General features: G+C 44.8%; 1 protein-coding gene across 3 annotated transcripts in view; it reads right to left on the bottom strand.

Moving 5' to 3' along the window:
* Positions 1 to 9,330, bottom strand: part of SELP (selectin P) — a 30,743-nt gene extending 21,413 nt beyond the window's left edge. For all 3 annotated transcript variants that reach the window (XM_081867310.1, XM_081867312.1, XM_081867311.1), the window contains exons 1-4: positions 9,175 to 9,330; positions 3,993 to 4,062; positions 2,391 to 2,777; positions 439 to 546 (exon numbers count right to left, since the gene is read on the bottom strand). In XM_081867310.1, coding sequence (XP_081723436.1) covers positions 439 to 546; positions 2,391 to 2,777; positions 3,993 to 4,062; positions 9,175 to 9,222 — 613 coding nt within the window. In that variant the 5' untranslated portion in view covers positions 9,223 to 9,330. The remainder of the gene's footprint in view (positions 1 to 438; positions 547 to 2,390; positions 2,778 to 3,992; positions 4,063 to 9,174) is intronic.
* Positions 9,331 to 24,351: the final 15,021 nt, after the last annotated feature.

The raw sequence follows: 24,351 nt of genomic DNA, 5'->3' as shown, positions 1-24,351 counted from the left end.
ATTTTTCCAATGGAAATAGGGACATCCCATTCCATAATGATAACTTTCCTATTTATACCCCACACATCTTACTGGGTTGCCCCAGCCATTCCGGGCAGCTTCCAACATATATAAAAATGTAATAAAACATAAAACATTCAAAAAACTTCCCTATACAGTATTGCCTTCAGATGGTTCAGGGGTCAGATAACTCCATACCCTCCAACATTTCTCCACTGAAAACAGGGACATCCTAAGGAAAAGTAGGACATTCCGGGATCAAATCAGAAACTGGGACAGCTTCTCTAAATCAGGGACAACCCTGGAAAATTGGGGCACTTGGAGGGTCTGTCAGAACATTTAACTCCAGCACTAATTATTCTTATATGTTTTGTCAGCACGTAACAAGTATCCATCCCCCAGCCATGGTTCTGGCCCTTGGGTTGTTAGAAGACTCACCATATTCACACTCCGGCCCATAGAAGCCAGGATAACATTGGCAGGTATAATTCCCAATGGTCTCCACACACTCCCCATGCTGACTGCAGGAGGAAGGCTGGCAGGAAGCTGCACAGAAGAGAGAAGTGGATTAGAGTTGCGCCATCTCTTGAAACTGAGAGCTCTACTCCCAAGGGAACACAGAACTGCAGTTGCCAGGACCTCTTTGGAGAAGAGAGGAGGGCTACACTAGTTAGCAGCCTATTTCATTCTGTAGTGTCGATATGAGAAAATGGAAGCCAGTTTCTCCTGTGTTTAGTCCAGTTGCAATCATTCCCTACAAGCATAGGAGTCAACTCATAGGGGTTGAGTTCCCTTTCGGACCCCCAATAAAATATTTGATAGCCACTGCCATTCAAATGGTGTGTGCACTCTGCATTTTGTGATCAGTTATGTGGGGCGGGGCTTACCTGCCCCCCATATTTTATTCAAGTAAAAATGAAAAATTTCCTCCTCTGACCAGCTCTTCAAAGATACAAGCATCAAGCTACTTTTAACAGAAGGGAGCTGTGGGCCCATTCTGCAGAGTTCAGTACTCAGGGCTGATTCTGCTTCATGTTCTACTAAAGAGCTCTAAGTCTGGACAAAATCAAAGTCTACAGGCTGTTCCACACCACACTTTTAAATCATGCAACTTTCCCCAAAGAATCCTGGGAACTGTAGTTCCCCCCTCACAAAGCTACAAATCCCAGCACCCTCAACAAGCTACCATTCCTAGGATTCCTTGAGGGGAAGTCATATGCTTTAAAACTGCATTGAATATACTTTAAATTTATGGTGTGGATATGCTCCAATCTCTCGTCAAATACACCAGCTTGCTTTTGAACAAACTGTCACACTTATAGATGCCTGTTTCTGCCAATACAGGGTCTATTCAATTTCACTTAGCAATATCTGAAAAAGAAAAAGAAAATGATAGATTGATCCACACCTCCAAAGCATTACCAAAAGTCATGCCAGAAATCGGGTCACAGATTTTCATATCCAAATTCAGCTTTGTTCCTAAAGGAGATTCCAGCTAAACATTAAGAATAACTTTCAGAGGGTAAAATCTGTTCAACGGTGGAACAGTCTCTCTCAGAAGGTGGTGAAACCTTCATTGGAGGTTTCCCAAGAGAGGTTGGCTAGCCATCCATCAGGGATTCTTTAGCTGTGGTTCCTACAATGCAGAGGGTTGGACTAGATGGCCCTTGGTGACCCTTCCAGCCCTACATTTCTATGGTTCCAAGATGTGCTGCAAATATATCAGGGTCCTGCACCTTATACTGCACAGGAAAGAATATCTCCATGTGAGGACTCAGAATAAGCTGTGCTTGCTTAATTTCCGGATATCAGGCTGCCGTTTACAGTGCAGTACAGAAAAAGGGCAAGCAAAAGAGGCGGCAAGGTGGCCTGGCCATTATAGTGCCATTCTGCAATGAAACCATGTAGACAAAAAAACATATATTAGGGGAAAGCGTGCATACAAATGAAGAGATGAGTGAAACAAACATACAGAAACACATTATATCAGGAAATATAATGTGTACATATGTTAAAACTGTATATAAAAAGTGGATATAAAAATGTGTTTACAGTATTATGAGAAATTCTCACTGAAATGCTGGTGAATTTTCATGAGGAGTCTTCAAGAATAAAATTCACAAATTGCTGCAAAATGTGGAGAACTGAATAGATTGGAAAAATAAGAAACTATGGCTGGATCTAGACACATCAAATAAGTGTTTCAGTTAAACGCGTTGTAAATTTAAACAGGGAAATCTGGAAGGGAAAAACAGGACTCCACAGTGCATATAAATCGCTTTTTCTTTACCAATCTAGCTGAGTCCTAAGAGAACCAAAACTGATCATTCCTTCCATTCCTAGCTGTTGGTATTCCACAGCTACGACACAATACGGGGTGCTTTCATTACCTCGGTAGCACAGTGGCCGTTTTTTGTTAGTACAACGTTCATCATTCCATTTTCCAGATTCCACAGGCCTTTTAATGTAGATCTCAACACAGTCTTCTCCAGACCGTCTGTTGTTGGGTTCCCGAGAAGCCCAGTTTTCTGCTTCCTTTGTCAGGATCTTGCCCGTTCCAACCCAGGTCCAAACATTCTTAATCTTCCGGATCCCAATCCAGTAGTATGTGCGGTAGTATGGAATGGTAGCATTGAGATAGGCAATTTCTTCTTTGTTTTGGATTGCTACCAGGTCAGTATAGTGCTGCTGGCAATATCTTCTTGCCATGTCCCAGTTGCTCGGGGGCATCTGCCCATAGTGGTAGGTCCAGGCACCCACAGAAGAAAAAAATATCCCTGCCAGAGCAACAAGGAGCATTAGAAAAAGGCTGCAATTGCAGACAAGCATCCTGAGTACACAAATGGTGATGAATACAGCTGGCCTGTTCTAATAATAATAATAATAATAATAATAATAATAATAATAATAATAAATTTTATTTATATCCCGCCCTCACCAGCCGAAGCCGGGCTCAGGGCGGCTAACAACAATCAAATAATCAAACAATCAAATAATCACACATTCTAAAAATATTTCATTATAAAAATTAATTAAAATCAAATTAATGGCAACCGATTAAGCAAAATTCGGTGCAGGTTGCCAGAGGAGGGAGTCAGGCTGCGCCCTGACCAAAGGCCTGGTGGAACAACTCTGTCTTGCAGGCCCTGCGGAAAGATGTCAGGTCCCGCAGGGCCCTAGTCTTTTGTGACAGAGCGTTCCACCAGATTGGAGCCGCAGCCAAGAAGGCCCTGGCTCTAGTTGAGGCCAGCCTAACCTCTCTGAGGCCTGGGACCTTCAGGATGTTATTATTTGCAGACCGTAGGTTCCTCTGTGGGGCATACCAGGAGAGGCGGTCCCGTAGGTACGAGGGTCCTAGGCCGTATAGGGCTTAAAAGGAGCACTAGATAACGTAAAATTAGCAGCCACAGAGGACAAGGCATTCTGCAGAACAGACTCCACGCTCAAAAGGAAGAGGTGGCACTTTTGAACTGATCCTAACAGTTGAAAATCAAACAGAAATTAAAGAGGTGCAATTGAAGGAGGGAGCAGCTAGCCTAGTAGGAGAGACATATTTGGAGTGTAACAAGGACCTTCTACTGGTGGAGGGAATTGTTAATCTTTTCTCCTGGAAACCCCATTAAGAACTGCTTTGGACAAAGAACTTAGCAAAATTACACTAGTCAATAAGTATTTTATTCAAAAGGGTTTACATGGGCTAGATTGGAACTTTTTACGGTTTTGTGCCACCTGCAATATTTTCCTATTGTGACTATACCAGGAGATTCTTCTTGGCATGGTCTTACAGGGCACCTGTTTTAATGGGATTGCCAATGAAGCATTCTAGTTTCCATTTGGAATGGTGAGAACAGCAGAACCCAAGCAGCCTCAAACATATTTCTGCTTGCACAACTCTTCCCATCCCCAGCGTTGCTTCATATCCTTCCTTGGCAAGGTCAAAGTAATAGCAAAAATGACATTTTTTTCCAGTAAATTTCATAAATACTTACCACAACTAATGATCGTAAACAGCAGCATGTGGTCATCTGTTCCTGTAGACCACAATCTTCTGCTGGTTACACCCTGTTTGAGGATACAGATTTGCTGTTAAAGTGACAACGTGCATACAATTTTAAATGCAACTTCATAAGCCTCCTTATACAATCCAGCCAAAATTGCCTTTCAAGGCTCAAACTATATGTAGCAACATCCACACAATTAGCAACTGTGCTGTGCAGATGCTTTTGAAAGTCTGCGAGGTGCTACTGTGGCTCAGGAGGGCTTTGCTGGTGCAAAGGATTAAGGCAGTTCTCCTCAACCTTTTTCCAACTCCGGCCCCTTCCTGCCCCCCGCCCCCCCCCCAATCAACAGGGGCTATTTAAATGTTCCATATGTAAATAGAACATGTTTTATTTAATTTTTTTATAATTTATACAACATACAATTACATAAAAATTTATACTTTTATGTGTTTCTCTCTCAATGTTGCCCCTGTGCCTGATGACCAGAAACAAGTGCTGTGAATGCTGCTGGCGCTGATGTTTCTTTGCAAGGAGCGATCATAGAGCTACAGAGCAACCTAGCAGCCAAAGTAACTTTCTGTCAAGAAAAACACCATTTTTGGATAAAGAGTACAATACAGTGGTACCTCGGGTTAAGTACTTAATTCGTTCTGGAGGTCCATTCTTAACCTGAAACTGTTCTTAACCTGAAGCACCACTTTAGCTAATGGGGCCTCCTGCTACCGCTGCGCCGCCGGAGCACAATTTCTGTTCTCATCCTGAAGCAAAGTTCTTAACCTGAGGTACTATTTCTGGGTTAGCGGAGTCTGTAACCTGAAGCGTCTGTAACCTGAAGCGTCTGTAACCTGAAGCGTAAGTAACCTGAGGTACCACTGTATCTAAAAAATTTCCACAGCTTTGGGATAAAGTAAAATTGTATTTCATGGTATTTCCTACTTTGTATTTGGTACAATCAGGTTTCAGTCGTGTTGATTATTTACTCAGCCTAAAGCGGAATCGCCTTAACATAAGGACAGAGGTGATCTTCGGTTATCCCTCACAGCAATAGAACCAGGTATTTTAAAAACTTGTTTCCCTCGCTCCCTATATTGTTGTTACATGTTGTTCTGCTGGACCTTCCTATAGCATTTTCAGTTGCTGTATTTGGGGCCAGGTTGGAATTTTCCCAGCTGGCAAACTGGCTCCTCCCTTCTGGTTTTTGCCACCCTCACAGCAACCATCACAACATTGGTGGTATAGGCAATGGGTAGGCGTAGTCTTGGACAGAGGACAGAGGGGAGGTTGTAGCCCCTGCCTGCCCCTCTGAAAATGGAGGTCCAGGAAAGATGCTTCTGGACTCAGCTAGACTGGTAAAGAAAAAGCAATTTATATGCACTGTATATGTGATATAACATTGTGCCACCAGATGTTGATGTGGAGTTCCGTTTTTCTCTATCTGTTTTCCCTGCTTAAATTCACAACGCTTTAAGCCGAAACGCTTCTTTGAGGTGTCTAGATCCAGCCTCTGTCTGGACGCCCAGGCGGGGACGAGAGGCCACAGCTCTCTCCAGGTACAATCCATTGGGGGAGCTACTGTACTCCTTGAGGAAGACCAAGGACTCCTTCACTTCTGCTTGACCCCAAATGCAAATCCTTCTCTCAAACCTCTTACATCTGTAGTCAACAAAGTTGTGACCTGATTTTACCCAAACACTAGTTGTCATTCCTTTTATTCTTGGAATTTAGGCAGTCCTCAGGGCAGGAGGGATGTCTTGCAGCACAACAGCAATGCTGGGCTGGATGGGGCCCTGGCCTGATCCTGGAGACTCGTTTTAGGTTCTGATGTTCTAAAACTTCACTCAGCCAGGCCCCCATAAAACCTCATGCTGTATCTTTCTTCCCAGCAACACAAATTTTCTCTCCAGAAATTTAGGAAGAGGTTGAAACATCTACAGCAGACCATAAGACTAGCCATTTATAAATAATAAGACTGCATATATTTTTAATGGATGCAGGTCCCATCTGCACACCACATTTAAAACAGTCTTATACCACTTTAAACAGTCCTGACTCCACACTTGGGAAGAGGGATTTTTTTGTTAAACTACTCTGAGAACTGGGACATGGGTGGCGCTGTGGGTTAAACCACAGAGCCTAGGACTTGCCTATCAGAAGGTCGGCGGTTCGAATCCCCGCGACGGGGTGAGCTCCCATTGCTCCGTCCCTGCTCCTGCCAATCTAGCAGTTTGAAAGCACGTCAAAGTGCAAGCAGATAAATAGGTACCACTCTGGCGGGAAGGTAAACAGCGTTTCCGTGCACTGCTCTGGTTTGCCAGAAGCGGCTTAGTCATGCTGGCCACATGACCCGGAAGCTGTACACCGGCTCCCTTGGCCAATAAAGCGAGATGAGTGCTACAACCCCAGAGTCGGTCATGACTGGACCTAATGGCCAGGGGTCCCTTTACCTTTACTCTGAGAACTGTAGCTCTGTGAGGGGAATAGTGATAGCCTAACAACTCTCAGCACCCTCAACAAACTATAATTCCCACATTTTCTTGAGGAAAAGCATGACTGTTTAAAGTGGTATGACACAGGTTTAACTGCAGAGTGCAGATGGGGCTGCAGTCTATACTGGGGTGGGTGGAAGGTAGCTCAGCATCTACTGGTAGGTCTCTGGGGGATATTCAGAAAACCACCTCCAAGGATTTATGCTTTCCAGTTGTTTAACAGTAGCAATAACAGCTTTCGCTCACATATACACCCGAAAATCAGGCTGCTGAAATAAAGAAAGTTTGGAGGAACCCTGGAACAACCCCCCCGCCCATATCAGTTCTTGTACTGAAAAAAGATTCTAGCGCTAAGGTGCACTTTGAGTTGCCCTGCTCCTTAATTCTAAGCGTATGTCTGCCGCTGCTGCCGCCACCTTCCTAAACCATGTGTCATGACCCTGCTGGAGGAGTCCCCTTCAGAGCACCCCAAGGCCAACATTACAGGGGGACAGGGGAACACACCAGACCCTTCAGGATGGTTCAGCCTCTTCACCAAGACACAGCAGGCTGTGGCTCAGATACCGAGGCCAGGATTGAGCTTCCGCCAAACCCAAGAGAACATTCACTCGTAAAGGCACGGAAGCAGTCAGATGCCAGATGCCAGAGTGCCTGCTTGAAGACCAAGGTTCCCTGTGCTACTCCACACAAGTAGACCAAGCTCAGGCAGCCCAGATGGCCTGCAGCTGTGGTCAGGGTGAGGCTCTGGGGCACATGGCTAAAAGCCTTCAGTTCCTTTTCTTGTACCAGCCAGCTGCTATGTTGGTTAGTTGGTGCTTTGATTGCCTTGGATTTGACCTCAGACCATTATTGCATCTTGTCTCTTGTGTTGCCTTTAGACTGTTCCTGGAACCTGCCTTTTTGGACTGTGACCTCACCTGGCCTTTCGGGTTGCCTGTGTGTGTGGATTTGGAACTGCTGGCTTGGTTGTAAGTCACTTTGGGTTGCCCTGGGCAAGATAAAGCGACTAATTAACTAATTAATTAATTAATGTACTATCTGAAGCAGGGCTGCTATATACAACTTGGTTACTGTCCAATTCAATGGGAAATGTATGAGCATGGATTCTATGTGTTTCAGTGGGACTTATGAAGGGGACTTTCCCATCAGCTCATACCCAAGAAATATTTGTTATATATATGAATATGAAGTGAATAGGGACGCTGTGGGTTAAACCACAGAGCCTAGGGCTTGCCGATCAGAAGGTTGGCAGTTCAAATCCCCGCGATGGGGTGAGCTCCCGTTGCTCGGTCCCTGCTCCTGCCAACCTAGCAGTTCGAAAGCACATCAAATTGCAAGTAGATAAATAGGTACCACTCCAGCGGGAAGGTAAACGGCGTTTCCATGCACTGCTCTGGTTCGCCAGAAGCAGCTTAGTCATGCTGGCCACATGACCAGGAAGCTGTACGCCAGCTCCCTCAGCCAATAAAGTGAGATGAGCACCACAACCCCAGAGTCGGCCATGACTGGACCTAATGGTCAAGGGTCCCATTACTTTTACTATATGAAATAATATACCGTACATAATTTCTTTTATTCATACAAATTATAATGAAAGATTTTTAGATGATGGCTTCAGCTGCAACTGCATACTAAAACATAGACAAAATTAGCCATTTGCATGCAATTTTAATTGTTGCTAATAAAATCTCAATAGGTTTTTCCTTGTTTAACTTAAAGCAGAATTGGTTCTGGCATGTCATTTCCACAAACTGTATACTCTAGGCACTTAATCCAGTAAAAATCAGGCTGTCCTATTAAAATCCATGACACCCAAATTAGGCATAAATAAGCTGGCCAACTCCTTTTAAAGCAATTTAGCTGTGACCTTTATACTGTAGTAGTGTATTATTTGAATGCAGTTTTTCTGAAGAACAACCTTTGTATTAAAAAAACCCCACACTATATTTTTACTGGAATTTTCAATACAGGAGAAAACTGGCATACATGGCAACAGGCCATCAAAAAAGTAAAAAACAGATTAAATCCATTGAAATAAAGTACGTATAAGGAATAACAAAAAAGGAATACAGTATATGCTAAATAAAATAATAAGGAGTTTACCTTGTCATAATTATGCCAAGCAAAACATTTGATTTAGAAAACTGAATTACAACTTTTGCAACTTCCCCATCGGGTTCTTCATTTGTGGACGTGATCCCTGAATTGTATGTACAGCACTAGACTTCTAAATCATAGTCCCACAATTTCTGCTCCGAGGGCTTTGGCATGCTGAAGTAACACATTATTATTGTGAACAATGTTCATTCACTGTTCATTCAATTCCCCACCCCCACCCCCAACCTTCCCCCAATTTTCCTTGTTTGGACTTGGGGGCTCCACAGCTCCCAGCCCCATTCACAGTTTCCGAGTTTTTCACATTTTTTTCCATATTCACTTCTGCACCCACTCACCCTGCCTATAAGAGACTAGTTGTAGGCACGCTTCCGGGGGGGGGGGGGGGGCTTTTTCCTTTTTCCTTGAGGTCATGGTCACCAGTGGAGAAGCCACTCTCCCCAACACTTTTGTGTTCCATTACTACACCAAAGATAGAGCTAATCTACAGAGGAAGCTCAGGGCATACTCAACTGTCCCTTATTCCTCAATTCTATGGATTTGCCCCATATCCATGAAGAAACTGCACCTACCACGTTTAATGCTGACCCTTCTGATTTCTCCTTTCTGTGCCGCTTCATATGTGGATAGGCATGAGTATTAAACACCTCCTTCCTCCCCGGGGCCTTCTTGTGCCAGGCAAACACTTCCTCTAAAGCAGACCGAAGCTGATTGCATCCTTTTCCTATTGCCTGCTTTCACTGTGCTGTCCTGTCACAACCACATGCGTTAACTCCTTGTCAGCTGCTGGTTTGGGCAGGTAGCAGTGCCCTTCTTGGATGCTGGGATACGGCAACAAAAATAGTAGCGCCACAGCAGAAGCAGCAAGAAACTGGAAGTAGTAAGGGGTATCTATTTCAGGTGGCAAGATGGAATCCCCCCCCCAAAAAAATAAAGCAAATGTACTTGCTAGTAGAGTGGGCACCATCCAAAATCAGATTTGGGGTGAAAGATATGTGTTGAAATAGGTGCCCCCAAGAAAAATAGGTGCTGCTACACAACCATGCCTCTACCACTACCCCACTGCCACTTGCCCACCCACCCACTCACACTTTTGCTGCTTCCTCCATCATTGCTGCTGCTTCCTGTGGCTGTAGCCATGGCCTCCCAGAGGTGCTTTGTTGTGGCCGTTTTCACAATCGCCATATCGCCTTCCAGGAAGGCGCCTGATAATTGTAAATAGGTCATGCCAAAGTGCCTCTGTTCTGGTGGGTTAAAAGGTAAAGGGACCCCTGATAATTAAGTCCAGTAGCAAACGACTCTAGGGTTGCGGCGCTCATCTCGCTTTACTGGCTGAGGGAGCCGAAGTTTGTCTGCAGACAGTTTTTCTGGGTCATGTGGCCAGCATAACTAAGCCACTTCTGGCAAAATCAGAGCAGTGCACGGAAACACCGTTTACCTTCCCGCCGGAACAATACCTATTTATGTATTTGCACTTTGACATGACAATAGTCAGGCACCTTCTTGGAAGGCAATTTGGCAATTGTAAGGATAGTGCAAAGCGCCTCCAGGAGGCCGTGCCTGCAGCCATGGGAAGTGGCAGTGGCGGAGGAAGCGGCAAAGGTGCAGGTGGGGAGGGAGGGAGGGAGGGAGGGAGGGAGGGAGGGAGGGAGTGGGTGGGTGGGCAAGAGACAGTGGTGGCAAGATGGTGGTGGTGGGGAAAGAGATGGCGGTGCAGCGTACTAGTGCGTACTGCCTCAAAAAAAAGCACTGCTTTAAATGGAGCATGCAAAGATACATGTGCCTGCATTGCTTCAGACAATTTTGTCTGCTCCCTTTTGTGCTGCAAGCTGTATTTTTTCTGCCACCTTAATACTGGTCCCACAGGAGGGTGAGTGTCACCAGCACTATATCAGTGGAACACAGCACAAACACCCTCCAGTGTCCAGAGAAAACCTCTTAATTCCATTTTTATTTTATTCTTTGGTAGACTTATAAAAAGGAAAAGAACACACCAATAAATAAATTTTTGAAAGGGGAAATGTTAGACATGGAGGCATAAAGCATTAAAAAAGAAAGAAATCAAGCCTCCTTGCTCTCTCTTTTTCTTCCTGCCCAGGTCTGCCTGGGACCTCCTACTCACCTGCTGCCCTCCAGCGGCTGCTATGAGCTGCTCAGCAACAGCAGCTGTGGAGAGAGCGTGGCGAGGCAACGGGGTGCTCCCTCGCAGCCGCCGCCGCTGCTGCCACTTGGGACCAGCACCAGCTCCTCCTCCTCCCTGAGCTCAGTGGTGGCAGCACTTGCAGGTGAAATGGGGACATTCTGGGAAGAATTCAGAAGCCAGGGTGGCTTTTTAAATTCCAGGACTGTCCCTGGAGAGTCATGACACTTGGAGGGTATGATGTCAGATGCTACAAAAGAAGGCCCAAGGAACCCACCTCCTGGAGTCTCTCCAGCCTGGACACCAAATAAGTGGCTGTATTAAACCGAGTCTAAAACAAAACACACCACATTTATACACAGCAGCTGGGTTGCATGGATGTTTACCATGGCACATTTATTAACGTGGAGATGCATGCCCCAAACAAGTTAGGAGGGGCAGTGGAATGAGCTGGCGAGCTGTCCCAGGTGCAAGTCCACTGCATATTTGGAGAGTCATATATTTCTCTGATGCATTTGCTCTCAAGGTGGAGGGAACTGTTTTCTGTGGAGAAGTATTTGGTCACCTGAGCTCTGCTGTCATCTACAGTCAGGTTTACTACAGCAGTGAGAATGAAACATGAGTCTTCCTGGCTTTTTCTTTTTACTTGGATGGCTTTTCCTATATGTGTCTTTGATTTAATCTGCTCCCCCCAAATTTACGCTGCTCGTTCCAATGACAACAAAAGAAACACACACTTCAGCTCTCATTTCCAAAACACTCATCCCGTCATAGATAGGTCCACCAGCAAACAAAAGGAGGAAGCTCCTTTTCAATCCAGGAGTCCAGAAATGTAAGCAGGCCTTGTGCCAGATTGAATCCAAGCAAATTAAGAGAGAAAATATATAATGGTTACTACTGTACATGTTTCCAAGTAAGCTACAATAAGGACCAGCAGGAGCATTAAAAACAACTAGAAAACAGCACAAACATGTTCCCATATAACTAGTTACCTTAGCAGTGCAAGTTGTGCCTCTTCACCTGAACTGATGGCCGGCTATTTCAGGGCTCCCCATTTTAGCAGATTATTCGTTTAATCCCTTCTCTTTCTTTCTCTTTATAAACTTTATTTAAACAATAAAAACCAGTGGTTGCATTATTTCAGGGGTCTGAGGGTGAGTGCTCATTTGCTGATAAGCACAAATAATGCTCACATTTTCAGTTAAGTACTCACTTTTGGTAACCAGTCTACTGTGGTGTGTCTACTTCTCCAATAAAACAATTCCCCATGCTCTGTTGAGTCAGTTTGCAACCTAGTAGAAGCTTTTGGCCTCTTTATGGCCTCTGACAATCTTAAGGCCTCATGGCCTTGCCCATTCCATACTAGACAAAAGTGCTAGAACTGGGTCAGGGCAATGATAGTAGAAACAGTGCCTGAAATTATCCCCAAATCCTCTATCCAGAAAGTCTGGACTTTGGGGCATTCTGATCACAAAAGTAATAGGATTCCAAACATGCCAACATTGGGAGGACTACTGCTAGTTCATCCTGTGAAATCTCCAGGATTTATAGTACAAATGGTGCACCAATTTTAATGTCGCTCTTTACTTTTGCCAAGGTAGTCTTAAAAGGTTGTCTTCTGCCAAACTTCTTCCAGTTGTTGGCTTCTATTGAGCATTTAATATCTGCTTCCCATGGGATCCAACATTTTTGTTATTTTTGCTTTCCTTCGTGACTCTGGGATCACCCATCCTCTATTGATGCTATTATACAAGCCTTCCCTAACTCTACTCCTCACATGCCCTCCAAACTGGTTCAAGGAAGAGGTTGGGTGAACCCTTGGAACAGCAAGGCTGAGGGGAGTGGAGTGCAGATCATTCTATCAGACAAGCAGAAATACTTGTGTTGACAGAGCAATCTGTCACTGAATTCCTCCCTAATAAAACAGCTAAACAGAATTCCACAATCTGGGAGCCACCACATAAAAGGCCCTATCTCTCATGCTCACCAACTGGGTTGATTTCACAAGTTGATAGAGAGCAAGGCCTCTGAGGCACATCTTAATTCCTGGGCAGTTTTGTATGGGATCAAGTAGACTTTCAAGTAACTCTGTCCCAAACTATACTAGATAATACTAAGATATAGAAAGAAGCCAGCAATGTTGAAACATTTAATAGTGTATATTAGTGGATGAATATATATTACTTTATTTTTAGATGAGGCATGCTATTAACTCACTAATAAGTGAATACTACCACTTAGAAAAAAAATTAGGTAGTATTTGACACATAAAAGATTGCATTGTATATAATTATATCCAGGAGCAGAATACAGATTTTGGAAGTTCAGATATGTGAGGACAGATATAGCACACGTTTTCTGGGAAAGTGTTTTGGAAAATATTAATGAAATGACGGGATATAATTTAACCTATGACCTGCTTGTTACTTTATTTGGATATGTGAAGGCTGAAATTCCCCAAACGGATATGATTATTCATTTATTAATGGCTGCTGGAATTTCAAATGGAAACTTTTGGGGAGAATGGCTGATGGAGGTCTGGGATCTGTAGTCCTCTAGTCCCTGTAACAGACTTTGGTAGGTAAGTCATTGCTGAAGGCAATATTGGTGACATAATTTAATAATTTTAAAAAAGGGTGGATCCTGCGTAGGGGGGTGTAAGTTTGCCAACACCATTTTCCAAAATGGCCACCAGCCCCCCTACGGGAGAATACAATTTTGTGAACCATGGAACTTATGGTTTAACATATATCTTTGGGGTGTAACTTTTGGGGTGTTTAAATAAACACTAGTACAACACAAGGTGAAATCAACATTGCACTCTTCTATCTGTGCAAGCCTTCCAGCTTGCCAGATAGAGTGATACCCCCGGTCTTGCCCCAAGAACCATTCTAGGGGTTCTCCTGACTGCTCCACATCCATTTGGGGGTGCAGGAGGGAGGAGAGGGGGACACAAGAAGAAGTCATTGCATTTATTGTTGTTGTTGTTGTTTGTTGTTGTTATGCCACTCATCTGATTGGGTTGCCCTACCCACTCTGGCTGGCTCCCAACAAAAAATAGTAAAAACACAATACAACACCACACACTAAAAACTTCCCTGAACAGGGCTGCCTTCAGATGTCTGTTAAAAATCACAAGCTGTCCAGTTGAAATCTGCTGGGATTACCAAAAAGGTAATCCCCAAAAGACCTGCTGCTTGGTTCCCTATAACCTCACCTTTCGCAGTGAGGGCACCACCAGAAGGACCTTGGAGCTGGACCTCAGTGCTGGTGCTGGACGATGGAGATGGGGAGACACTCCTTCAGGTATACAGGGCTGGAGCCATTTAGGACTTTAAAGGTCAGTACCAACACTTTGAATTGTGCTCAGAAACATACCTGGAGCCAGTGTAGATCCTTTAGGATTGGTGTTACATAGTCCTGGTGGTCGCTCCCAGTCACCATTCTGGCAACTGCATTCTGAATTACCGTAGTTGTAGTTTCCGAGTCACCTTGAAAAGTAGCCCTACATAGAGTGCATTGCAGTAGTGCAAGCAGAAGATAACCAGAGCATGTACCGTACTGGCAAGACAAGGCTCAGGCAGGTGGGGTCTCAGCCTGCGTACCAGGTGGAGCTGGTAGACAGCTGCCCTGGACACAGAATTAACTTCCACCTCCATGGACAGTTGTGAGTCCAAAATGACTCCCAGGCTGCGCACCTGGTCTTTCAAGGGCACAGTTACTCCACTCAGGACCCCACACCTGCCCACCCTCTGTTCTCCAGAAACAGTACTTCTGTCTTGTCAGGATACAACTTCAATCCATTTGCCTCCATCCATCCTCCAACCACTGATGGGACTGGTAAGGTGAATTCCATCCATTATAGTTTATTATTGTAATATAATAATGCCAACAATATTTTTTTTAAAAAAATTACTGTATCTCCAGGAGAGTATCCTCTACAAGATGGCAGTGAATTGTAAATGGGTGAGCACTTTAGACAGAAGACACTGCCAAGGGTGTGGGCATATGCTAATAACACCCACCAATGGCATGCAGCCCCAGAAGGCTACCTATAATGGGATGTGACCTTTGGGCTGAAAAAAAGTTCCCTATTCCTGATTTGCAGCATGTTGAACCCAAAGCAAACACTGGACCATAATGGACACTGTGGGGAAGCTGCATTTTACTTTTGATAGCCCAGTGCTCATTTTACGGTGCACACTTCCAGTTCCTTATTCTTTTCTTCGTATTGCTACATGCCACCCCTCCCCCCCCCCCCGTATCTGAGTGGTGCAAGATTCCAAGCATTGCAGGCACTTACCCAGAAGACAGTTTGGTCTCCTCAGAAGCAGAGAAAGTGGAGACTGTGGTGTCTTTAGGATATATGGTTTATTTACACATATATACACCCTGAGCCTACATAAGGACTTGCTTCTTCCCGGGGGGGGGGGGGGGCAAAAATCATGCTTCTCTACTCAGACTGGCTAGGAGCCTGTCCATCTGTCCAGCCCCCCCCCCCCCCGGGCAGCTGGTATATCTCCTTGCCAAGGGAGCCTAGGGACACCTTTGCTTCTCCCATAGCCATATCCTTGGATTCCAAAAGCATGTTCTTCACTCTGGCTTCTGGCTCAAGCACACACAGCTCTGCCTATTGTGCTTCTCACTGCCAGCCAGGTGAGGGAGGAAGCCCACCCACTTGCCCTCTGGCACAAAGCCACTTACCTTAAGAACCAAGACTTAGGGGCCATTAACCCACCATGAAGCTGGCCTGGCTTTTCCAACAATTGAATTCTCCATTAGATTTTAACCTTTGCTGGATCCAGAAATTAGAAGGGACTCAGACATAGAGCAACCCCCCCCCTCAAAAAAAACACATCACAATATTCTTGGCATGGAGCACCATGCTTGACCATGCTCCTGTGCTCAAACAAAGCACATAATTCACTGCCATTTTGTAAAGGACACTCTCCTGGGGGTATAAGTATGTGGATGAAACTGAGCTCTATCTTGGAAGCCTATGGGATTTAAATTCCCACTTTTAACAGTTTAAAAGGGTTGCAGCGATCCCTTTGTGTGCTCGCACTGACTTCAATGGGACAGCATGTGTATAAGAATTCAGACTGAGCACACTTGTATTTGAAACTGGTGGAGCTTACAGTCTGAAGCATCCACAGTTTGAACCATGCGTGTCTGCTTAAAAGTAAGTTCCACTGGGGCAGCTCAAGCCAGCCCCACCCTTTTCCTCTATTCCATCAGCAGTGCGAATACATAAGGGTTGCGGGGGCGGGGGGAGTCCAGGTAAGCCCCACCCCACATAATCAATCACAAAATGTGGCACACATGCACCATTTGAATGGCAATGCCCATCAATTTTGTAAGGGCCCTGGGCCCCTCAAACAGTTTGGGGGGGCTGAAGGGACCCCAGCCCCTAGGAATGGGCTCCTATGTCCTCTCTGCAACCCTGTGAGGTGACTGAGCCTGAGAGGAGGTAGTGACTGGCTCAGGGTCACCAAGCATGCTTCCTGCCCAATTCTGGATCTCCCCAGCCCTAGTCACATGCTCCACTGGGACAAGTGTCAGAACCTCCAGGTGTCCCTATTTTCCAGAGACGTCCCTGATTTAGAGAAGCCGTCCTGGTTTCTGATTTGACCCTGGAATGTCCCGCTTTTCCTTTGTTGTTGTTGTTTACTTTGGCCACCTCATGAGAAGACTCCCTGGAAAAGACCCTGATGTTGGGAAAGATGGAGGGCACAAGGAGAAGGGGACGACAGAGGACAAGATGGTTGGACAGTTTTCTCGAAGCTACCAGCATGAGTTTGACCAAACTGAGGGAGGCAGTGGAAGACAGGAGGGCCTGGCGTGCTCTGGTCCAGGGGGTCACACTTTTCCTTAGGATGTCCCTATTTTCATTGGAGAAATATAAAGTGTCTCTTCTGAAAATGCCCTTATATTGCCTTCTCTGTTAAGCATTTTGTTGCTGCAACTATGAAAATTAGAATGTTCCTCCTTTTTCAAGAGTCTACAGCATGCACTGGATTACAATATGGAAGCAAACATGTTCAGCCCTGACATGGTCTGGCCTTGCAATAAACTAGTCAAGTCAAGTCAAGTCAAGTTTTATTGCGGCAAAAGCCAGTGACACAGAACACCACAAGATCATACAAAAGGAAATCAACAACAGCATCAAGAAGAAAAAAAGAAAGAAAATTATTACACAAGGGAGCTTCGCAGTGTGCCGTTCAACAAGAGAGATTTACGCTTCCTGATTGCTAAAGTGCAAAATTTGGCCACCTCATATGATATTGAGCTTGAGGAATCTTCCAGAAGGTATTTTCGTAGAATTTCGGGGGAGGATTCCAAATAATGTTGAAGGGGTATAAATTTTGATAAAAGCGGCAAAATAAGTTGAGCTCGTTCTTCACTATAGAATTCGCAAAATAGAAGGATGTGAGTGACAGATTCTACCTTATTAGACATACAGGGGCAGAGACGCGCATGCATTGGTACCCGCGTAAATTTGCCGTACAGCACTGCTGAGGGCATTGTCTCAAAGCGGGCTCTGGAGAAAGCCCATCTATAAGCTTCGTTAGTGATGTTAGTTAAGTAAGGGGCAGCTGAAAAATTAGACCAAGCTTTTAAAGATCTATACGTCTCCGGGAGTAGGGCGTCTTCTTGTTGTAATTCGACATCGTAGAGTCTCTGAGTGATAATTACTTTAGCCTTGTTCAGAGTTCCAATAAGAAGATTTTCAGGGTTTAGGCCAATTTGTTTGATCTTGTTAGTTATTTGCATAAGCCAAGGAGGATAGGGAACTGCAGCCAGGAAGTAAGGTAACAGTCCCTTAGGGTTGTAATGGATTTTCAACCAGAGGGATATTGCTTGCTCCCAGACTTTTAATTCCACTCTGGGCAGTCCTGCCTCTTGCCTTAAGACTGCATTAGGTGTACACTTTGGGGTAGCAAATAATGATCTTAAGAATTTTGATTGTACTGTTTCAAGGGTCTTAAGGTTGGTAGAAGGGCTAATTTGAGAGCCATACAGGAGTTGGGCTAACGATTTTGCCTGGAAAACTTTAAGGGCCATCGGGAGGAAGCCAGCTCCTTTCCTTCTGAATAATCTAAGGATGGCATTTGCACTTCTTTCTGCTGATATAGCTGATGTGGTCAGGTGTGTTGACAATTTGGCATTATAAGAGAAAGTAATGCCTAGGTATTGGAAGATCTTAGTCTGTTCAATGGCGTTTCCCTTTACGCTCCAATTATCTTTCCTGAAGGAGCGGTTAAAATGTACAATTTTGGTTTTGGCAAAGTTAATTGTTAACAGCTCAGTGTTACATTGGTCACTAAATTTTCCTAAGGCACGTTTCAGACCCTCTTTGGTTTGAGAGAGAAGAACAGCGTCATCCGCATACATTAAAACTGGTACTTTTCTGCCGTTAGAGAACACGGGGGGATGGGTTTCGATTTCACGGCAACATGTGACCAGGGAGTTAACATAGATGTTAAATAAAAATGGGGCTAATAGACATCCTTGTCTGACTCCTCTATGGACTGGGATTTCTCTAGAGAGTCTGCCGTCCTGTGCGACTCTTATCTGGAGGGTATTGTTCTCATGAAGCTTGATCATCAGAAGTAATAACCTTCTGTTAATACCCATATTGGCCAATTTGGCCCAGAGCCTACCCCTGGATACAGAATCAAATGCTGCCTTTAGGTCCACAAAGGCCGCATACAATGACTTTTTCCAATGTTTCACATACTTATAAACAAAAAAATCTAACACTAAGCAGTGATCAATGGTGGAACGTCCAGATGTAAATCCTGCTTGTTCAATTTCTAGCAAATCATTATGGTCTAACCATTCACACAGACCAACACGGCTACCTATCTGTAACATTCACACAATTTTAGGCATAGGTGTTTTGTATAAAGTTTGCAGATCACATTCAGAAGACTAATTGGTCTATAATTAGATGGATCAGAGGGGTTGCCCTTTTTAAATATAGGAACAATTATAGCCAGTCCCCAATCTTTAGGGATTTCGGTTGTCTTATCTATATATGAGAATAGATTTGCAAGAACCGGGGCCCACCAGTTTATTTGCGCTTTCAGAAGTTCAGCAACAATGAAATCACTTCCTGGGGCTTTGCCAGATTTCATTTGTAGAATTAACGAAGTGATTTCAGTTTCAGATGTTGGGGGCCATGGGGTATCATTATCTAAAGGGATGTTAAGTAGCGCAGGAGGTCGATGTTCCCTAAACAGCACTTTATAGTGCTCTTCCCATAAATTGCAGGGATTATTGTGCCCTCGTTAGGAGCTTTGGTTTGACTGGAGATAATTTTCCAGAAGCTGGTATTGTCTTTTTCTATTGATGCTTTTATGAGGGCCTGCCAGATGAGAGAGTCTGCGGTTCTTTTTTTGGTTTTTAGTAACTCTTTGTAGTTCTTTTTTTTAAGTTGTAACTCTAATTTAGTAGTAGGGTTAGGATTTTGCTGGAAGACCTTAAAGCATTCCCTGAGTATAAGTTTTGCCTGGGTGCATTCGCGGTCAAACCATTTCTTGTTGGTAGGGAATTCATTGTGGCTAGATCTCCTGAGTCTTGACAATAACGGTTGGAGTTTTCGGATTAGTGTATTATAATGGTCAATTGGGGAGGTCTCTTCAATATCGTTGGAGGTCAGATCAGCCCAGAGGAGTTGACCTTCCATTGATTGTGTCCAAATGCTAAAGTTGTTATTAACATAAGGGGACCATTTAATTCTGGATCTGCCTATTTGTTGTAAAACATTAGGAACAGATGTCTGTGGGGCGAGCCCACATCTAGAGGGTTCCCAAAATTCAGTCCTTTTAAGATTTAGGGGTAAATGGTCACTTTCGGTTCTTATATCTACGGTAAATTCAATATGTTCATCAAAGAGTTCTTGGGAGACAAGAATGTAGTCAATAACAGAATGTCTTAAGCCTGACCAATAAGTAAATTGGCCAGGGCAGTCTCCCGAGGAGAGGCCGTTTAAAATAACAAGGTTTAATCTAAGTGCCATTAGAAAAAGACATGTACCAGCAAAGTTGGTGACTGGGTCAAGTGAATGACGTCTAAATAGAGGCCAATGTTCATCATTAGCATTTAGGGGACCCATTCCACTTTCGTTGATTAGCTGTTCGTCTGAATGGCCTAACCTTGCATTAAAGTCCCCACCAATAATTAAGGAGGCAGAGGGAAACTTATTTGAGACAAGGAGAATGCAGTCTTCCAGTTCATTCCAGATGTTTTTAAGATCAGTTTGTTTCATAAGTGGGTGGATATAAACATTGATGCATATGATCTTAAAGTGGGTAGAGAATATTTTGACAGCCAAAATCCATTTTTTATCGATTTTCAATTGGGTAGGGTGGGTTCCTAGGTCTGTCGTTACGAAGGTGCTAGTATATAATAGAAAAGAGTTGTATGGATCTGGATTTTAAGGTCATGGGAACAAAGTCTGTTATCATTGTATTGCAAGGTTTGCAGAATCATCGCTGCACTGACGGGCTTCCTGTGTGGTTTGCAATACTCTGTTACATCCTGTCCTGCTGCACCACACAAATCACATTTCCTATCCTGAATTTTTGGAGCCCCTTCCCCTGCCATCAGCACAGCTGCCCCACGTCTCCATCCAATCCCAAAGGGAACTCAGCTGGAAGACAAAGGTTTACCTTAAGCACTAAGGCATGGGAGAAGCCAATTTACCTTCCTGAATCACATTGTTCTCCTGGGAACAAAGTAGCAGTTGTCCTGGAACTTTGAGGAATTGAAACTGCAGTATTTGAGCACATGCAACATGTGGGGAACTGCACACATTTCAAGGGACGGGATTTCAAAAATTTGCCTTCCTTGGTTCACGTTGGTGTAACAAGGGAACAATGGGCTTCCTGACACCAGTCCTCTTTGCAAAACTAATGTGGAGGCAGTGGGGCAGAGAGCGATCCAGCCTGGGAGTCCAGCATCAGATGCCTTCTCCCAGCCACCAGGGAAACTTCTGCAGCCCTTGTCCTACTGGTGTTGGTAATGGAGATGGAGAGCCAGTATGGTGTAGTAGTTAAGAGCAGTGGACTCGTAATCTGGTGAACCGGGTTCGCTTCCATGCTCCTCCACCTGCAGCTGCTGGGTGACCTTGGGCCAGTCACACTTCTCTGAAGTCTCTCAGCCTCACTCACCTCACAGAGTGATTGTTGTGGGGGAGGAAGGGAAAGGAGAATGTTAGCCGCTTTGAGACTCCTTTGGGTAGTGATAAAGCGGGATATCAAATCCAAACCCTTCTTCTTCTTCTTCTTCTTCTTCTTCTTCTTCTTCTTCTTCTTCTTCTTCTTCTTCTTAAGTGGATTTGCTGGACCTGCTCTGGCCAGACCCATGTACAGACTGGAACACAAGTTCCCTACGGAACCCACAGCCCAGATGGAGCCATGGGGGTGGCCATGTTTCTTCAGTGCAAAGGGACCACGTATTCTTCAATCCCATCAACCCCAGGAGAACCTTCCGCATTCTTTACATGGCATGCCCAGCAGGTGCCACAGCCCTCAGGCAACCTCACAGTTCCTTTCCGAAGTTTGCTTCCTCATATGGATCTTTTTTAAAGGATTTTTTTAGATTTCTTCACAAAAACAGGATGAGATGGAGTCTGGCCCTGACCCATGTGGAAACAGGACAGCCTAGAATTTCATGGATATCTATATGCCAAGTTGGGTAGGACTGAAAAGCTGGACATGCCCAGCCTGGGCTGGAAGGAGGCGTGGATCTCATGGCCCCCAGCTCCCTGCCATGCCCCCAAACCAGGGAGAAAACCCAGTGGCTGCCCCAGGCGGAATAAGCCATTCAAGCAGGACTGTGCCTTGGGTTCTCATCATCCACCAAGGTCGCCACATCCATGGTTTAGTGTGGGGTCCTCGTCTTCTTCCGCCTTTTCTCCTCCAGTCCTTGAGCTGGTCTGGTGAATTCACACACAATGGGAGGGAAATATTTACAGGAAGAAAAAACTGGGAAAGCAGAGAGGAAGAAGCCCAAGGGAGATGCACCAGACAGAGGACAGGGTGTGTCTTTCTCTCACACATAAACATTTAGTATTTTACCGTGAGTTTTTCTTTGTTTTCACAGGAGATTTATTGGTCATTTCCAGCAAATGTCTTGCCTCCTCTACTGTCCATCCAAACATGTCTAAATGGCACACACTGATCCCTAATATCTGTAATTTCTCTCCCTCGGGGAGGCTGGCAAAACTGAACGCAGAACCAGCATTCAATCCACTGGTATGTATTTATATCTTTTAGGTTACAATGCCAGGACAAAGCCCAGTTCACACCAGCTTTTTAGGTGAAATGAACCTCCAGCAAGGGAAAGGGAAATAAGGGCTGTGGTGTTTAAGTGTCGCCATCTAGCGGCTAAGAGAAGCTTGGCATTTGGACACAGCCGCTTGCTTCCCTCCCAGAACGCCTAGAAATATTTTCCAGAATGGGGTGAGGATATGATGGATTTTGTTATGCGGCTTGCCTTGGGTAGCTGTTTTTTGTTTTTGCTTTAACGCAAATAGCTAGCGTGAGGAAGGGGGCCAAGCTGGATTGGGACCATGGTGTGGGGTGGGAGGGTTTGTTTGTTGGTGTACATCTTGCCCCCCCCCCCCACAGATGAACACAGAGCCCTTCTGGGCTTGCTCTTCCCAGTGGGAGGGCCGTGTACCAAGGGAGGGCCAGCATGGCCCCCTCCCTCCCCCATGTACACTCTTTCTCATATAAACGATTTTCTGCTTGTTAAAAACACATTAAAGCCCTGCTTCAGGGGGAATAATTTTCCTCTTAGCCAGCCTTTTAAATCTTGAGGATATAAAGCAATTGCTAATAATTAAGGGAAGAAAGAGGCTGTCAGATAATGTATGGGGGTGTGCAGAGGGAAGGAGTTAACCTACCTACCTTTATTTACCAGTTGCTTCTGAGTTTATCCCATAGTATAAAAAATAATGTAATATAAAAATAAAAAATACAGTCACACTTCAGTGTAGGCTTCATTATGTGGCCCCAGAATGGGATGCTCATCCACATCGAAAGAAGTGGGTTTCCAGTGGCACAAGGTCAGTGCACCTAGCTGTTAATCAGAACACTGGCGGTTCAAGGCCACCAGGGACAGCTGTGGGCAGGAGTCTAGCATTGCAGGGGGGGCTGGACCAGATGGCCCTCAGGGTCCCTTCAAACTCTGTGATTCGAAGTGTTGATTAATATCACAAAGGAGATATTTCCAAAGTGGAGTGAAGGTCCCAATCGGATGCAGCTCCTGAGGTTTGGTATTTTAACTGGTATTGGTTTTTTATAGTGGTTGTAAATCTCTTCAATACTTCTTTATTTGTAAGACGTTACTCGTAAATTAATTAATTAAACAAACAAACCACTATGTTTCAATGCAGCTACCATCCACTGAAAGCAGCAAAAAAAACAACAACACCCCGAAAGGGGAATGTGTTACATCACCAGTGGGTTTTGAGCATGATCCCTGGCACCAGATGTCTTACACCATGAAGCACTATGGCAGCTTGAAGATGGAGAGATTCAGACTGCAGACTGTTTAAGAGAAACAAAGAGAGATGGAACTGTAAGGTAGGTTGAGCTGAGAGTGAGCCATTTGTTGAAGGTCACCCAGCAAGTCACAGGCCTGATGGCCAAAAAGACACATGGAATATCTCCATAACTTTGTTTTTCCTGGTGTAGAAGAGTCTGAACTGATTGAATTTGTGATGCTGGGTGGGGGGTGCTTAACCCTTTCCTCAATCAATATCTCACACATCTGGAAGAAAAGATATTGGTCCCACCAATCTTATCCCATGCATTGAGGAAAGCAGGTCAGGAAGGATGATATTTACAAATGGCCTGTGGGCAGGGCTGGCTCAGCCATTAGGCAGACTCAGGGGTGCAGAAGCCCCCAAGGCAGCAGCCCTTTGGGCTTTCCATCGCCTCTGGTGGAGAAGCGCCACCAGCACCAGCTGAAATTATGCAAGATCTCATGTGATCTCACCCAGAATTTGGGCTGATGCTGGCACCACTACTTTGCCAGTGGCAGACACAGGATGGTGGGTGAAGAAACTGCGCTGGTGGCAGCAGGTATGGTGGCAGTGGCAGTGGCAGCAGCACAGGGCAAGGTGGCACTTCGCGTTTTGCCTCAAGCAGCAAAAAGGGATGTAGTGCTCCTGCCCTTGGGGAAAGGGTTAACCACTCTTCAGCCCACTGCACCAATCTGAAGGAGCCTGCAGTGGGAATGTAGTCAAAGCAAAGAGAATTAAGCCACGCCCCACCTGTGTTGAGTTCCATGGGGACTGTAATTCCAGCCATGTTGGCAGAGCCTTTCAAGCTCCCAGTCATTTCAACGGAAGCGAACTTCCAGTAAAAGTGTGCCCACGATTTTCAGGAAAAGAACCAGAGATGTCTGGGAAGAAAGATTGAGAAAGTAGCAGGTTGTATCCAATTAATTTTTACTCAGAGTAGACCCATTGAAATTAATGAGCATGACTAAGTTAGGTCCATAAATTTCAATGCTTCTACTCTTTGTGAAACATGGTTGAGTTGGGTCTTATAATTACATATACAAAGACGCTTCTATGTATCCAAGCTAT

The sequence above is a fragment of the Podarcis erhardii genome (genome assembly GCF_964252035.2).
Source record: "Podarcis erhardii genome assembly, chromosome: 6".
Classification (NCBI taxonomy): Eukaryota; Metazoa; Chordata; class Lepidosauria; order Squamata; family Lacertidae; genus Podarcis; species Podarcis erhardii.
The sequence above is the reverse complement of the archived record's forward strand: the minus strand, read 5'-3'. Positions and strand labels throughout refer to the sequence as shown.